The sequence below is a fragment of the Esox lucius genome, chromosome 15 (genome assembly GCF_011004845.1).
Source record: "Esox lucius isolate fEsoLuc1 chromosome 15, fEsoLuc1.pri, whole genome shotgun sequence".
Taxonomy (NCBI): Eukaryota; Metazoa; Chordata; class Actinopteri; order Esociformes; family Esocidae; genus Esox; species Esox lucius.
In genome coordinates, this window is record NC_047583.1 from 11,642,286 (window position 1) to 11,658,406 (window position 16,121).

Sequence of the window (16,121 nt, forward strand, 5' to 3'; positions counted from 1 at the left end):
TTTTGTTAATAAAACTATTTGGGACAATTGTTTTCACTTTAGGTAATTCTCTAACCGCTTAATGGTTATCAGAGACCATATGCACCCAATGGTATGTCAAGGAGGTTAATAAACCCTAGAACCATATTACTGCTAGCCTACTCGTGTTAACAATTGTCATGTTAACATTTATTGCAACTGCATTTGCCCAAAGCCTATGGCACGGTGTTCTTGGAGAGGCTGCTTCATTACTGGGATCTGCCCTTTACCCGAAGCCTATGGTAATGTGCTCTCGGAGAGGCTGCTACATTACTGGGATCTGCCCTTTGCCCTGAAACCTGTGGCACGGTGTTCTTGGAGAGGCTGTTACATTTCTAGGATCTGCCCTTTGCTAGCTCACTGCAGACTGAGGACTTCTTATCACAACAGTGCCGTGCAGCCCGAGTGCTAGCTATCTTGCTCCTGCTGACCTCAAGATAAGGACACCAGTACAGGATGGGTTTTGGCTGTGGTCTCACTGGGGTTCTCTGGTTCTGCCTGGTGTCCTGGGCCCATTTAGTGGCTGCGGGGTTAGCACAGACCCTTAGTTAGCCCAAACCTTCTGCTGTCCTTACACTGCCTCCTAGTACATCCCATTCCCTCCCTGTCAGATGCATCTAGTCACGGACTGCGGGGAAGTCTCGCTAGATGCAGCTGGTTGCCATGGATTCATCGTTAGCCTCCTGTTAAAGTGGTCAGAAGTCGGTGTACTCTGAGCTGCTCTAAGAGGGCTGAGTGAAGCTTTATTGTCTTTTTCTCCCTGCAGGGTGGCTTCCTTGTTCCAGATTTGAAAATAGCTGAGCTGGGCTCATGTCTAGCTGTGTTGTGGTTGCGGTGAGATTAGGATTGATTAATAGTTTGCACAGAGTTTCTGGCATCAGAGGTAGACTGGGTGGGTGAAGACGAAGAGGTGGGAGACTCCCTGTTGCCAGCTGTGTCACGGTTATGAAAGCCCCCAATGGGATACCTTTTAGGGCCACTGTGTGGGTGTTTCTCAATGTAGGTTGGATGCAGGCAAATGCCAACACTGTGGCTGTGTTAGTGGCCTGTGTTACTGCAACTTCAAGGCACTGCTCCAGGGGTCCTTGTCTGAGGCAGAACGAACTGCAGCATAGTCCTGAAGTTAAGTCACACAGTTCCTGCAGAACCAGCACTGAATCAAATCCAGTGTCCCTAAGAGAAATAGTCTGTTGTTTTTTTTCTTCAAATGAAATGTTCCCGGATCCTGGACTGAGTGTTTGGGCAGGGCTGGAGTACAGAGATATTCAAACACCTCACATAATGATACCTTTCAGTGGGTTGAATGACCAAGATGGGCAATCATTTTCACGACTGACGACTGCATGTTTAATTACCTTGCACACTGAACAAAGGAAACAAGAATGTTTGGTGTTATTTTCTCTACTCCCAGCCCCTTCTCTACTCCCAGCCCCTTCTCTACTCCCTCTCTTTCCCCTGATCTCCCCTTTTCTCTAGCTCCTGCTCCTCGGCCTCTCCGTGTTGCTTCTGCAGTGGCAGGCCACCTGCCCCCTCCTGCTGACCGAATCAGAGGCACAGCTGGGTTTAAATGCTAATGAGTTAATCTGGCCAATCAAAGACTGATTAACCAGGCCCTGTGACGTACAGTACCATATTCATGACTCCATGCAATGCTAATGTCACACTTGAACTCCCTTCAGCTTGAGAACGTTCGACACACTTTTTGTGAATTATTTGTTGACATTCATGAAGTGGTGTTTGCTGTCTCCTTTGGAGCGGGCCCTTAACCAAGTGTCCGGGTGTTTTTACAGTACCGTGTAAATATTCCATTGGCTCCGATGTCTGGCTGACCTTCACTGGGTCAACATTTTGGCCTAGCCTAATACAGGTGACACAGGTGGGGGGCGTGGCCCGTGGGTAGGTGGCTGTGATGCGTTCTAGTCGACATGTTGTTCATGGTTTCCTCTTTTCATAGCAGTCATCAGTAGCCACTTCTACAACCCCAAGTCGTGACGGAGTGTTATTACAAAACAGGGGCTTTGGATGCTGTGTGCTGATTTGAGAAATATCAAGTTAATAGTGAAGCTCCGTTTCATTTCAATGCTGATGCAGTTTCCCTGGCCAGCAGGAACTGTGTGTCCTTCCTTCCCATGCCTACTGGTCTGGCGTTTGGTTTCAACTGTTGTGCTTGGTCTGAACGCCCTTCTGCCTGTCCTGTTGGACCTCGACGACACATTGAACAATGTTTTTGCCATCATTATCTACATTGTGTCACATTAATCTGACCAGACTGCTACGGTAGCCGCTCTGATCAAGGCACATTCATTAAGCTAAATCTTTTTTCAAAGGAAAGGCAAATTAAAACAGTGTAAAAACTAGTTAGTCACCTTGAATGTTTTTTGACCAATCTAACTTGGAGGGGTAACCTTGTCTTGAATCAACTTGTTCTCAGACTAATCTGCTATGCGGCCTGGTCTCTGATGGCAGAGCTGTGAGTTCTGCACATGCTGTAGCTCCTGGATGCACTGTAATGCGCTGTAGGGATATAAGTCACGCCAGGAGCTTGTGGCTCTCATTCACATCCCTACTCAGCTGTGCTTTTCTCAGTTTGCGGCAGGTTGTAATGGTTTTCTATTGAAAGCATGGCTTGACAAATCTTTTTAATTGTCTTGGACTGGCGCCCAAAGCTCCTAACAATCACATAGGGAAGGATTTTTTATTTTTATTTTTACTTTAAAAATCTTGATTGACCAAGCAATTTACTAAATGGGGTCAGCCCTAGAAATCTGGTACATGGGTCCATTTCCAAATGAAACCAATTAGAATTATGTGGAAACATTTAAAACGCTTTCTCTCTGGCAACTTATAACCGATCTGTACGAAACTTGATATGCCACATATATGGACAAAGATTGCTCGTCGTAGTCTCCCTGATTAGTACCTAAAGCAAAATGCCCGCTACTGAAAATCTACATTTACATGAGGTTAGTTTACAGTTGCCATGCTGTTGTCGTCTTTGGACTAGTGTTTGCTAGACGGCAGGTCACTGTGTCGTGTGCTATTGGTCCTGAGTCCCTGGGAAATGGCCTGGGGCCCGGCTTTAACGGTTTCGCCACTGAAGGCACAAAGGTCACGCTGTTGGACTCTTATGTGATGTATTTCGACGAGCCGAGACCACCGTGTTAGCCTGTCGACTGAGTCAAGCTGTCATGACATTAAGATTCTACCGGGTCGTTTTACGGTCGGTCGTCTGATATCCCTGAGAGAAACGTATTGATGATAAACAGGGTTTGCTTCGTTTCAGCGTGGACAACAAATGACCCTGCTGTGTTTCCACTCTCTGAATATTTAATATTGTGGTCAGGCATCAGCTTCTCTGCCTTGCTTCTGCTGGATGCTATTCTCCAGTTCTGGTTCTCTCACATGGGTTCTCAATGGCTGCTCAGCCTGGCTGGGATTTGACCGGCATCAGGAAACCCACAGTACAGAAAAGTCAGACTCTAAACACTTAAGACCGGCTTTCCCATTATATTCTTATCTTCTGTTCCACTGTCAGCGTAGAATAGTCAATTGTGGTTAGCCTCTCTGGAATTTGATAATTATGATTCTTGGCCATGCTGGGTGATTAGACACTGCTCTTATGGCCTACTATCAGTCGGGCTAGAAGACATTAGTCCGGATTTCTATTGACTGTCAGATGACTGGCCAAGTGGAACGAAGTGTTTGGAATGACAACTGACCCTGGGTCTGTTTTCTGCTGTTGGAATTTGGCCGGCGCACACACGCACACAAACTGTAAAATGTTGGAACTTGCTCCTCTCCACAAACAGAAAGTGCTTTCTGAAGTAAGGGCAAGGAGAATCAGAACAGCATTTCCTCTTCCCTTTCCAGTTAAGTCAAACCACCTTCCACCTCGTCTCTTGGGCTGCCGTAACAGAGCTGTGTTAAATCACAGCTGAATGCCTTGTGTCCCCAGGCAGGCTGGCCACTCGTTGGCTGCAGAGGAAAGACACTGGTGTTGTTTTGCGCAAAGGAATCCGATCCAATGTCATTTTTAAAATTCCTAGAACCCACTGAAACAGTTCTGCATAAGTCTACATGGCCCCAGGGGTACTGAGAGGGCCCTTGACTGGGATGGTCCCACAGGGGTTGACCTTGGTACAGTATGGAGAAACAGACTTGTGAAGAGTTAGTACACCCCTTGGAAAATATTTCTATATTTTGACACATTTGAGTGAAATTCCAAACTATATTCGTTGATAAAGATAACCCAATTCAGCGAATTGCACAATTGAGGTGAAACCATGAATGCAATTAACATCAACCAAAATGCATTTACCTACTGTGGCAAAAAGTACACGCCTAGCTTCAATAGCTGTTTTTGCCCCCTTTTTCCCGAAATAACTTTACATCGACTGTGAGGACGTTCTGCCCACCCTTTACAGAATTGTTTCCGCTGTCTTGTTTGAGGGCGTTCTTACGTGCACGTCCCACTTCAAGTCCCTCCACAGCATTTCGATAAGATTGAGCTGTCAGTTGACTCTCACTTTACTGTACATATCCCTCCATTTCTTGTTTTTGAGCCACTCTGTTTAGTTTTAGTTAGCTTTAGTTTTTAATCATCATGTATCGCCACTTTGCACTACGGCCAAACAACTGCACCCTTGACTCATCTGTCCAGAGCATGTTGCTCCTGTAGATTTGGTCAACACGCAGGTTTTGTCTGGCAAATGTCTTGATAGTCTTTGTTACAATGATGTATCGTCTAACAGTATCTCTTAATTTAAATAAAATCACAGATTTAGGTTACCTATGGTTACTAACCTAATGAACAATATGAACAAGTGCTGCGTGTATGGTCGTTGTGAGGTTATTGTCCCAACCGTAGTCCAACATGAAGCCCTTCCTAAATGCAGAAAAGTGGTCTGTACAGGAGTCAGTTGAAATTCACCACTGCGAACAGCAGCTCAACTGTAGTGTACTGTCTGTTTTAGATGTCCGGAGGTTTTCTTCCTCTGTCAGGAGTCTTCCTGTCTTCCCTGAGCTTGTCTGTAAAGCCTGTCTTGGGGGATTTGAGCAGAGCGGCGAGTCGATGCGAGGGGTGGAAAGAGCCAGATGATATGCTCTGGTGGGCCTGTCACATGAAGCGGGGAAGCACGTCAGACAGAACTGATCCAGCTTGGTACGCACGCACACTCACGTTCAGGAGTTAACGCTGCTAATCATCCAAATATGAAGAAGCTAATAGTTAAACTTGGGGACGGAACTGCTTGGTTGGCTAGTCACTAGAATAACATATGTTATTTCTCTAGTTGGCAAATTTAACTACTGTTTGTGGCTACTTCTGCTCGCAAAAAAATTACTGACCTGAGCATTAAGGCTGAGGGTGTGACCCGGGGATGGCCTCATCTGAACAATGAGCCTGCTCTCACATTCCTGTCTGTCTCATGCTCTGTCGGTTTTTTGTCTGTCTTTCTTTCGCTCTGTCTTGTTCTGTGACTTTTATTTATATATATATATATATACACACACACACACACACACGCCCCAGTCCCTGCTAGGTCCCTGCTTCAAAGAAAATTACTGTCCTTTGATTTCATTGGCCTGTGTGAAATTTGGCTCATGATTTTACTGTAGAGGCCCATTTATGGCCTCTACTCCCTCTGTCACTCACACAAACCCACTAAGCCCTCCTGACTCCCTCCTATGAGGAGGTGCCTGCTGCTCCTCTCTGCACTTCCAACAGCTGCCGGCTAGTGACTCCTGCTCATCAGTCAGCATGTTTTCCTGAGTTCCCGGCAGGAAGCCCTCTTAACACAATGAACTGTGCTGACAAGGAGTCCATGTGAAGGGCCCAGATAAGAGCCTGGCCTGGGCCTTGGGCCCTCGATCGGCCCGTCCTGTAACCTGCCCTCGGAGGAACTTGCTGGGAACGGGGGTCTGCTGGGTCTGCAGTGTGTCACCAGTCCACCTTCATGTTTTTATTCTGCTTGTTCAGTAGACCCAGTGAGCCTAACGGCCCCGCTACACATCCGGCTTCAATGTTCCTTTTAGTAAATTAATAAAACAAACCTTGCCAAGGTTTGATTCTCATTGGCTGATTGGCTAATTCGTTCTCTTGTGTGAATGGGAATGACGGGTGTAGCGGGTGGTGTCGCTCAGACGTGATGCTGATGGCAAGGCGATGTGTGTGCTGGAGCTGAGGTGCCGGTCTCATTCACTGGGTCTATACTAGAGCTGGCAGTGACTTACTGTCTTCTGAGGTAGACTTTGAGCTTCATGGTTCAGCTGGGGTGTACTTGTATAAATGTGACAGTGTGCTGTGAAAAGGACTTGAAAGGCCATTTGTAGCCTAGTCACTGAGACTCTAGGCTGGATTTGGAGAGGCCTCCGCTCACTCAATGGCCTGCTCCATTAGCAAAGAACAGCCTCTGTACACGCAAGCTCTCACATCACTCTCATCGCAGTTCCGGCACTCATGAAATCCCAAAAGGGTTCAGGGATTTGAAATAATTCTGCTATTCCATCTTGCGTTGCATTAGTGATCTCCCACTTCACTGACTACATATGGAGCCTGTGACTGTAGGGCTGCAGTCATTGGTCAGCATGAATAGGGTTCACGTCATTGGTCAACATGAATCGGGCTGCAGTCATTGGTCATCATTAATTGGCTCACGTCATGAGCAGTACGCTGAAGGTTTATTTTTTTATTGAACACATTTGAAATATCGTTTCCCAATAACAGGACTAAACATCATCCTCAATTAAAAATCACCATGGGAATTACATTTTAGTCCTCGACTAGGCCTAGTCTCTGTATGAGTAACTTCTACTATGTAAAAAAAAAAACTATTTTCTTTTTTGAAAATGGCCTAAAACCTTCCCAGTTTAAATACTTGAATTGCCGTGCACATCTCTGCTGATGTGCCAAAAGAAAGGAACTGGAATGGTTTTATGTCAGTATGTTACAGAAATAGCAATCTCCCTCCTCTTGGACCCTGAATTCAGCTTTACTTAAAGCTTTTTGATCTTGAGAAATATGTAACTTTCTATAAAGGAGTCTTATCTGCCATTCCAGCACAACCTGTTGTTTATGCCACATGGTGTGTTGTTGATGTTTTCCCTGATTTGAGTTCCTTATTGCATATCCCTATTGCATAATTTCCTATCCATACATAATATAGCCTTTTAAGTGGACAGTGCTCTATTTCACTTGCTTCCAACATTAAACAATCATTTTCATAGGCTGCTCCAGAGATCAGCATCACAGAAAGGCTTTGCTGCTTCTTCTGAGTCCTACACAGTCGTTGTTGGAATTGTTTTCATTTCATATTACATTGCATGTGGTCCTGCAGTTCCGTGTTACGTTGCACATCCTTGTGGTAAATGTTTTGAAATGAGGGCTTTTTTTACTACTCTGATTCATTCAGATCAGAGCTTTAATTAGATTGGCCCAGAAACGCAGGATAAGAACGTCTCCCTTCTGACTTATGTCGCTTCATTTTAGAATGGACATGAAGATGTCTTTTAAACGGAAGTTCAGGTATTAGTACATGGGACTGAAATATGATGGTAGAACTGGACAGAGCTTGCGTGAGGACTGTCCCTGTGACAGATGTGCTGTGGAGCTTCGCCCCCTTAATGTCACAGTTGTCCGCCCATCCCCTGACACTCAGCGTCTACCTGCCCTTCAGCCATGCTCCGGGGGATAACCTTCTCTACTCGTCCATGGACACCGTGTGCTTTCCTCCCTCTCAGATCTGCTTTGGGCCACAGTATTTTAATGCACCGTTGTAACAGCCTGTATCGACCCAATCCACTAGTTTACCAAGTTTCTTTAGGAGATGTTAGGCTAATTATAACGGCCCCAGTCCTTGGTGTGCTGTTATTTAAGTGTTCACATCCAATGATTTACTGAGGATGTTTAAGATGGGTTATTTGACAATGTATCACAACATATGATTAAGACGTGGGGGATAATCACAGAAAATTGGCTCTGTGGAATTTGATTACATTTTGAATGCAAATGTTTCACGTTTGGCCTTGTTTGGACCGCTTTATTTGTTTTTGCATGTTTCACTAAGCCAAAAACCTTTTGTTTGTCTGGCTGTCGGAAAATGCATCTGAATGTGTTCTTGTCTGTTTCCTTTCTAGATATCATTGAGAAGAGTGAATTGAAGACCTTCTTCGAAAGCAACTGTTCTCAGATTTATTTTATCTTCTATGAAAATTTCATTACACTGGAAAGCAATTTAAAGCAAAAAGGTAAGAAAGTGTTTCCGACCGTGTCCCTGTTTAAACTGTTCCCATGGATACCACCCCAGTATCTGCCCCAGTGGTATGCCGTATAATTAGCTGGGTAATGGCTTTTTCAGCTCGTTCTGGGCCGGTGGCAACTTCAGTCCTGCAGGGGTTGTGAATTTCAGTTCAACAACTTCCCTTTGCCGTTCAACAGCAATTAGATTGACATTCAGATCTGGTATTGTATTGCAGCAGCTCGAAACCAAGTGATTTGGGACCATCCAGAGGGAAATAAGTGATCCAGCAAGTCTGTGTGTAAAGCCCCAGAGCTTATGTATTACATTAACAACTGAATGAACCGCCGCCTCCGGCCACATTGGGGAGCAGTCGTGAATAACCTTATTTTAGGGTCTGGTGTCGTTAGTTTCTTTTTGTAGCTGCTGTGAAACGGCACCTGTGTCTACACCGTGGAAAGTGCTGAACGGGACGGAGCTGCATGGTAATAGTTTTGATTAGTAGTCTAGAAAGTGCTTGTCAGAACAGCCTTGGAAACACCAGCCTCACTTAACGCGGACACTCCACACCTCTTTGGTGTGGTGCAGGATTGTTCTGGGAGACAGACATACTCAATGTAACCGCATTTAGAGAACGTTAGTCTTCCCCATCTGTTGTAAAACAATACGTATATTAGGGCTGCACGATTCGGATCAAATATTGAATCACAATTTGCAATATTGGAATTACAAAAATGATTTGCGATTTTCAAACACTTAGATAATCTCACTTCCAAATAGACATCATATAAATCATAGCCTACGTAATGTGCTAACACTTTAAGTTAACCGCTATTGAAACATTTTACCCTTATTGCCAATTTGGGGGTGCAGCCTATATCGACATTGAGTTGAGTATATACTCATTTAATGCAATGGCGTTTGCTATGTCAGTGCTGTTGCCCGTTGTTCAAAAAAGTTCTCAACCCTTGTGGGATATTCCCATGTTAGTATGTTTGCAGGCACTGCAACGCTTAATAACCATGCTGTTGTGTATGTTGGACAATATCTTGGTGCCACTCACTAGCTTTTTTTTTTGGTGCCGCAAACCGCTGAATTTGGCCATTTGGATATTGCACATGTCAGTATCGCAGTTTCAATTATAATTTGATTAGTCGTGCAGCCCATGTGTCTATTATACCTATCATTAGGCAAGGTAGAACTAAACAAAAGACTGACCATTATGCATACAGCCTGTCTATCATATTGTTTCTAAAGGCTCAGCCAAGATGAGGCCCAACCTGGGGTTGTTGGTGGCCAAGGCCTGTGCCCCCCTGCTGTCTCTGGGTTTGTTAATGCATGGGGTCTGTAATACACACTCAGGTCCGCATGTCCCCTTTCAGCACTCACCATGAGGCCTCGGTGATAACCTCCAGGTCTAATGCATTCTCCACCCTAGGCCCTTCAATAAAGAACCACTCTCTCTGGTTTTGTCTGGTCCCTCTTTAAAGCAGTGTTCTGACGACATCATAGAGAGGGATGACTTCATCTTCTACTCTCCTCATGGGTTTAGAGCCCTAGCTAGAATAGGCAGTGATCTCCACTGTGTGGAGGGCAAGGTGACCTTCGTTCTGCTGGCAGTTGTTTTTATGTAGACCTCATTACCATAAGCACTCACTTTCACCTACACACACACACACACACAGGTTTACTGCTTTGGCCCCAGACAGTTGATGGGTCTTTTTTCTCCAACTCTAGCAGGGTCTCCAAGTTGTCATCCACTCCTTACTTTCTTTGTTAGATAGAACTCCTATCCCCAGTGGTGTAATCAATTATGACTTAGAAACATGATTTGAATAGACAGCAGATGTTGTAGTATAGGTTTGGGAGACACTGATGCAAAGAAACTGCCCTTGTCAGATGGCTCTGTTGAGAAATATGACCAACTGTTTGTGTGACATTTCTGACAATTTTGAAATGTCTTTCCTCTTTTCACGAGGGTCGCTGAATGTCTCTTCTCTTTCAGGGAACAAGTCTCAGAGGGAGGAGCTGGACTCCATCCTCTTTATTTTTGAAGTAAGTTGCTTCTCCTGTTGCTTTCTGTTGCGAGTATGATTTCCTCTCTGATGTGACCGTTCCAACTGTAGTATCCGATCAGATCTGTGTTTCCAACATTGAATCTGTTGACACACCTCTGCCTGCAACGTGGGTGGGGTGGGGTGGGGGGGGGGGCAGCAGCGTTTCCATGGTGCTGGTTCTACCTGCCTGCCTGCTTTCTGAATTGACCTGAAATAGAAACAGAGAGTAGGGTTGTTAAAGAATAAATAGCCCCCTGTTAGATTGTTTTTCTAGCTGTGTTGAAGGCTGAACTTAAAGAGGGCAGAGACCTTGCTGTATAAGGCATTCATGTTTTCAGCAGAGCTGAGGGCCGTGTTGTCTCGGGGGGTGGGGTTAATTTCCCCCTTCATTTGCAGTGTAGACATGGCCATGCAAATCAAAGAAAATACTATTTTCGGTGTTTTAGGACTACAAGTTGGTCTTTTGCCCCAGGTCCCCTCATTGTTCCATCACTGCCTGAAGTGGGTAAACCAATTCATTCTTATTTCCATGGTTAAAACTCTATATGTGGTATCTTACCTACACTTTCACCTGACTGAACCTCTTGCTCCGTTAATATTTAAACCTAGGTCCCAATCAAGCTGACACCCAGCCTGGCTTTGACCTGAGGTGCTGACTCTCCATACATGTGTAATGAAGCTAGGTTTCAGTCCGTCTTTTTTTTCGTGCTGATCACAAAACTTTTGTTTTTCTATCCTTATGATTCATGATCATCTAACATTGGATTGAAAAAATACAGTAGGCCCTATATGACATTTGGTGGAGTGCATGCTTTGATGATTTCCACTCTTCTTCAATCTACATTTCCCCACAAGGGGGGCTGGGGGGTGGGGTGCAGTAGTGACAATAACCGTGACACAAAAGAAATCCTGATTTAAGATGGCTGTTCATCATCCTTGATTGTTGATGGCATCATAACATTGTGCAACCATTCCTCACATTCCACGTGGCCTTTAAATATTTATAGGTTACCCTTTGAAAAGGAACTAATATTGAAAACAGCTTAACCCCTGGGTGTCCTTTTTAGCGCCGGCCAGCCGCGGCAGTGTGCTTTTCCAGTGTGCCGAGGAGATAAGCTCCCTCTGAATGGTGTGTACAAGACTCCCACTGACAGCTTTGATCTTCAGCCGACACACTGTGTTCTGATCTGGTAGATTAAACATGTTGGATCATATGGCTGTTTATACTGGATGTCATGTATTTGACATCCACGGCTACCTCAGTCGTTCTCCCAAAACTGACATTTGACCCGGAAAAATGTCTAGTTAGACAACTAAGATTAGGATTCATAATGAATAGAAATTATCTTATTCTTTTTGTTACCATGTGTGATACAGTTTAATGCCCTGAAAAACAAATGCATGGCGATTTTCGTCTTGTAGCTATGCTTCTTGGGTTAAACACGCGGGTTAGCATGTGGACAGTTTTAAGCTGTTCATGTTAACTGTCTGTTCTCGTGAGGGTAATCTGCCTGTTCTCGGGCACATGCTTCTGTGCTATATCCTTATCGCCACACAGTTACATTTGTATTAAAATTCAAGTAATGTGCCTTGAACTGCGCCTCTTAGTAGTGTCAGTCCTGTATCATTAGTTTTAGTTAGGCAAGTCTATCAACCAGGAAAACAGCGCCAGCCTTTCTAGACGGCAAAGAGATGTGGGTTTTGTTTGCCGGTCTGGTGTGTGTGGTAGTGTTTGGATGGCCGCAGGGACCAAGCAATTAGTGACTCCACCAGGCTGTGTGACACACTAATGCTTTGCGACAGACGGAATAGGCCTCTGCCTTCCATGTCCCACTTCATTGGAGTCACTCACCAACGATGAGAAACCCGGCTGCAGGCGTCGTCAGACGGAAACCCAGTGTTGGGGGCCTGGTGGTCTCCGGGGGGTGGTTGTTTCGGCTGCGTTATGGGGATTACCTTACTGTTACCGTGGTGCGTTTTGTGACCCTATTCTGTGTCTGGGGGATTATGGTCTGTGTAACAGAGCCTGCTAGAGGCGTAATGGGTGGCTGGAGGGGGTGTCTTTTGTTCTCCACAACCCTGCTGTCAGTCTCCATGTCAGCAACTTACCCCCCCCCTCCCCCCCTTGTGTCTGATGCCACAGAGACACCCGCCACAACAGCTTGCTGTTTGTGTATATGTGCCTGCGCGTGCGTGCGTGCGTGCGTGTGTGGTGTGTTGTTGCCCATGGGATGATGCGGTGCAAACTGAGAATCTGTGTTCTAAACCACTGAATGTAATGGCATGCCTTCACACGTGCCCTTTACCACACGCTGGGGCAAGAATCGGTTCCGTTCAATAACCAACCGAGTCAATAGCCATGAAAATGACCAACAGACACGAGTGCCGTGCCTTAACTAATCCACTCCATCTTGTTACCAACCCGGTTGTGGAACTCTCTGCCCGTTGTCTCTCCGATGGTCTCTGTTACGGTCAGAGGAGGTGCCGCAACGGGGAGGGAAAAAAAGGAAAGGAAAAGCAGCAGGGGGAGGGCGGCGAGCCGATACAAAAACGCTGAGTGTTTGCTAAGTCACACTGTGAATGCCGCCTCTGTTCAACCTGAACAGCCCTGGCTGCCTCCCTAAAACACTTGCCTGCCATCACACCCAGATGGGCATAATGGCTGCTTTCTCCGTCCAGCCCGAGCCTGCCCACGCTCTTCTCCCTCGACGGTGTCCTCACTGCCAAGAGGGTGCTAGTTGTGGCCAGGCCACTGCAGCTGACACCGCAGACTTCAGAGTGGCTGCGGACTGACTGGCCAGTGTCTGCCCTGTGTCTGCAGGGGTGGGCTGATTAGCGAGTGTCGGTGTCGTTGCTGTTATTCATGGGACCGCTGGGACCTTGAGGACTTGACCGGATCACTGGGCTGTTGTTGCTTCAGCGTTATCGGCCCTCGAAACGGAGCGGCGGTCTTTAGGCTACATGTTTCCGTTAATTACAGATGAATGTACCGTCCACATTTCTGCAAAGATGAGCAACCGACTGGAAACCCTGTAGAGGAGCGGCGCTAATGCCAGCGTGTGTGTAGGTGTAGCCTCTGTGGCTACAGGACATGAGTCTCAGGCCCACTCATCCATGGCTGTTTTTCTCTTAAACAAAAACAAAGCAGTGGGCCAACTTGGAACCCGCAGTAATGTCCATGTTCCAGTCCCGGACCACCCAATGCAGTGGCTCATGGGTATAATTATCCACCCATCAGGTCAGGGGTGACGGGTCAGGGGTGACAGGTCAGTTGACAGCAAATCAACCCAGTAGGGGAACAGCGGTGAATTTGGGCCGTGCTGGAGGTTGTGGGACGGGTTGGTGCCCCGTGGTAATGCTGCCACCATCTAATTCTGTCTTGACCGGGACTCTGAACCCAGTCATCCATCATCCAGGCCCCCTCTGACATCCAGCCTGGGAACGACCCAGTCTGTCCAGAACACACTCAACCATCAGCTGGTTGCTATGTCTTCCAGTGGGTAACTGGGAGTCGACCTGGGTGATGTATCCTGGATACATACCGTAGCTGTATATCACCATTCTGTGTTTGTATGCAGTTCTGAATAACCTAAATATGTGTAGATTGCTTGTCCGTCAGTTCTGCTTGGGAATAAAACCACTGGAGGCGGTTTTATAACTTACAATGAAGTGTTTTTTCATCACTCTGTCTGCATCAGCCAGCCACTCAATATTAGTTTCAGGGAACTGACTCTGTGCTTTTCCTTAACTACACTGGTCCTGGACAGTGTGTGCAGAACCTTAATGACTGGGCCGACCTGGGGAATGTCGTCCTGGAAGAAAGACGCGGTGGAGGAGAGAGCACATGGCTTACATAGGTCTCATTATTTACTAGGCTGGCCTTGGCTCACAGTGACAGAAGATTGTCAATGATTGATGTCTGTTAAAGCGTTCAGTGCAGAGCCAGACCACTAATGGGCTGGGTATGTAAATGGTCTGTGTAGGTCATGAATAAAATAAGTTCTTTCAACCTGTCATGGCCCCCCATCAGTACTTTGGATTCTGTCTTTCTCTGGGTCAATGCTTTGTTTCTTTTATTGATGTGTTATATATTGCTATTATATTATATTATATATATATATATATATATTTTTTTTTTTACAGAAGACAAGTCTTGTTTTCCCCAGTGTGTCTTAGTGGCTTCACTGTGGTTCTGTTCATGGCAATATCAAGTCTGAAAAAATGTGTAATCATTAGCTTGAGGAAGATCTGCAGTGTGTTGTGTTGTTGCCACCTACTGGTTAGAGAGTATAATGTACATGTTTCTGGAAAATCTTTGTGGTAGATATCAACAAGACACAGTAACAGATGGAGAGAAATTAGCGTCAAAATAACTTGCTTTGATGAACTATTTAACACAACTCCTATTGCGTGGGCCAAAGACTGAGCTTTTTCATCACGTGAGCTCTACTTGGTTTTCTCAACAGGTCTGCTGATTTGTTTTCCATGTAAATGAGCAGCATAGTATTGTTTTCACTGCCGGGGTTAACCCGGAGACGTCCTCTCTGTCTGCCTCTGTGTCGCTGGTCATTGTTTCCATTTAGCCCACATCTAGTGTTGCTTATTCATTTATTCAGCGTGTTACATGTTTACCCGGCCTCCCGCGATGTTAACTTCCCTCCACCCTCAGAGGATTGGACAGCCTGCGTCATCGCTACTCTTGTCTTTTGAGGAGTGGTCCGTGTCTCACCGAGGGGTTCTTGGGAGCGCCAGTCGGACCTCATACGCCCGGGCCGCGTTATTCGCGAGTGTTCACGCTGTTGCGCCCGAACAGGACACCCAGGGTGGAGTGTTCCGCTCCGTTTTTTAAAGTGAAGCTTAAATCGGCCGAAGTACCCACAGAACCAAAGTGTCGCGAGGTTCTCCCTGAGGGTGTCTGGGAGCCCTTTGACAGCCCACGCGGGCCACCTCCAGTGGAAGTGTATTCTGAGTCATGTCCGCCCGGTGGATGGAAACCTAAGTGTGGATCATGTAAATGTGGTTGTAGTCGAAGGCGTCCCTGGGTAATGCCCCCATCTTTATGCCTGGAGTGCGGCTGTAGATTAGAGGGACTCCATCCGGGGCCCGCTGCGCTCCGCCCCTCTGTCAGGCTCACGGTGCTTCATATCCGCCGCTAAAGTCCCATTGTTGTAGTTGCCGTTCCCGCCGCGGCAGGGAGTCCGACGGCTTCTGCTCCACTGTCCCGTTTCCCCGGAAGACGGCCGGGTATTACACACACAGGCACGCACGCACGCACGCAAACCCTCTAATGTCGCTCAGCGTCTGTCTCTGTCGTCGTCCTTAGGCTTGCCCCCCTGCCGTGTTCCCACATAGGATAATGTGTCTCGTGCTCCACGGAGAGCGTCGGCGCTGGGGGGGTGGGTGGGGGGGTTGGGGGGAGGGAGCGCTTGGAATGTGTCATCCCAGCCGGGATCAATGGGGAGGGACACATGTATCATCACGCTCTGGATCAGAAGAGTCGACCAGGACTGCCGGGCCGGCACCAGGAGTGACGGCTGTCAGATTTCTGATTCTGTCACAGAGGGGATTTAGAAAGAGGAGTGTGGGGGGGGCGGGCGGGCGGGGGGGGCAGAATGAGGATGAGTAGGTGATACACAGAGAGAGGTAGAAGGAAGAGAGAGGGGAGCTACTGCAAATACGAGATGTTTTTGCCAGGCGCTCGGTTACAGCATAATTACAGTGTGGCTGCTCTCCTCTCAGTCACTGATTCAGTTCTTCCACTGTCCTCCACGTCTGCTGGTGGGCACTGTGTGGGCCGTTCAATTCTATCACT

At 46.7% G+C, this 16,121-nt stretch overlaps 1 protein-coding gene across 1 annotated transcript in view; it reads left to right on the plus strand.

Moving 5' to 3' along the window:
• The window catches only part of ralgapa2 (Ral GTPase activating protein catalytic subunit alpha 2), a 58,019-nt gene that overhangs the window by 13,576 nt on the left and 28,322 nt on the right, over nt 1-16,121 (plus strand). Inside the window, exons 2-3 of the mRNA XM_034297607.1 lie at nt 8,152-8,262; nt 10,258-10,307. Of these exons, the coding sequence (XP_034153498.1) occupies nt 8,152-8,262; nt 10,258-10,307 (161 nt within the window). The remainder of the gene's footprint in view (nt 1-8,151; nt 8,263-10,257; nt 10,308-16,121) is intronic.